This window comes from Anneissia japonica, unplaced genomic scaffold, assembly GCF_011630105.1.
Source record: "Anneissia japonica isolate Jap-2015-1 unplaced genomic scaffold, ASM1163010v1 scaffold146834_len1042_cov89, whole genome shotgun sequence".
Lineage (NCBI taxonomy): Eukaryota > Metazoa > Echinodermata > Crinoidea > Comatulida > Comatulidae > Anneissia > Anneissia japonica.
This window is the reverse complement of record NW_022710495.1, coordinates 1-1,016: the sequence shown is the minus strand read 5'-3', so window position 1 is coordinate 1,016 and position 1,016 is coordinate 1. Positions and strand designations below refer to the sequence as shown.

General features: G+C 48.9%; 1 protein-coding gene across 1 annotated transcript; it reads left to right on the top strand.

Annotated features, from left to right (window-relative positions):
• Nucleotides 1–48: 48 nt before the first annotated feature.
• On the top strand, nt 49–682 carry LOC117106994 (putative uncharacterized protein DDB_G0271982; the record flags this gene model as incomplete). Its single annotated transcript, XM_033248509.1, has 1 exon — nt 49–682. A coding segment is annotated over one exon (634 nt), but the record flags the coding sequence as incomplete, so codon positions are not given.
• Between the last annotated feature and the right edge of the window lie 334 nt (nt 683–1,016).

The window sequence follows — 1,016 nt, the reverse complement described above, 5'->3', positions numbered from 1 at the left end:
CGTGAGGAACGCAAGGAACGTGACAGACGTGAGCAGTGGGAACGCGAGGAACGCGAGAGACGCGAGAGACGTGAGCAGTGGGAACGCGAGGAACGCGAGGAACGTGAGGAACGCGAGAAACGCAAGCAGCGAAAACGCGAGAAACGTGAGGACCGCAAGCAGCGAAAACGCGAGAAACGCGAGGACCGCAAGCAGCGAAAACGCGAGAAACGCGAGGACCGCAAGCAGCGAAAACGCGAAAAACAACAAGTTTTAAATCCAAGTGGAGAAATGCAAGAAAGGGCAGAACGTGAATTGGAACCCTTAAACCACCAATCTAGATTTGATCGTATTCGTGCGAGCGAGACGCACGAAACTCATCGGATAAGCCTAACACGTTTTGTCGATCCACGCGTAATCTTACAATTTAGGGATCGTATCGAGGAAATATTACACAATCATCGTTTCGGAGGTATCAGATATCGACTCGTTTTAGGTGTAAATATGACGCGAGAGGCAGAGACGGCCATACCCACCTTTCACTCGGGTAAATATAGAGTTTACGATGGTTTAGATTTGGAAGGGGATGTAGATCGTATAGTCGTGATGATTGAGCGATGGGGTGAAAACGGATCGGGATGGAATATAAATCATCTCGAGCATCTCGATATAGAGATCGTTAGGTATAATCCCTTGCGCGGTGGTACGTACGTACCATTACCCAACGTGCTGAAAAATTAAAAGGCAATCGTCAACGTTAAAAACAAAGACGACTTGTGCATCAAATACGCCATTGCCAGCGCGCTTCATCCCGTCAAGGACCATACCGATAGACCCTCGAGATACGCTCCGCATCTAGACGAGCTCGACTGGAGCGGTATCACGTTCCCCACGCCGACCAAACAGATTAAAAGCATTGAAAAGAATAATCCGTGGCTCAAGATTAACGTTTATGGCTGGGAAGAAGAGGGTAGGGGGTATTTACATCCGGTCTACGTCGACGGTGAGCACGAGGGTCGTACGCTGATTAATCTCTT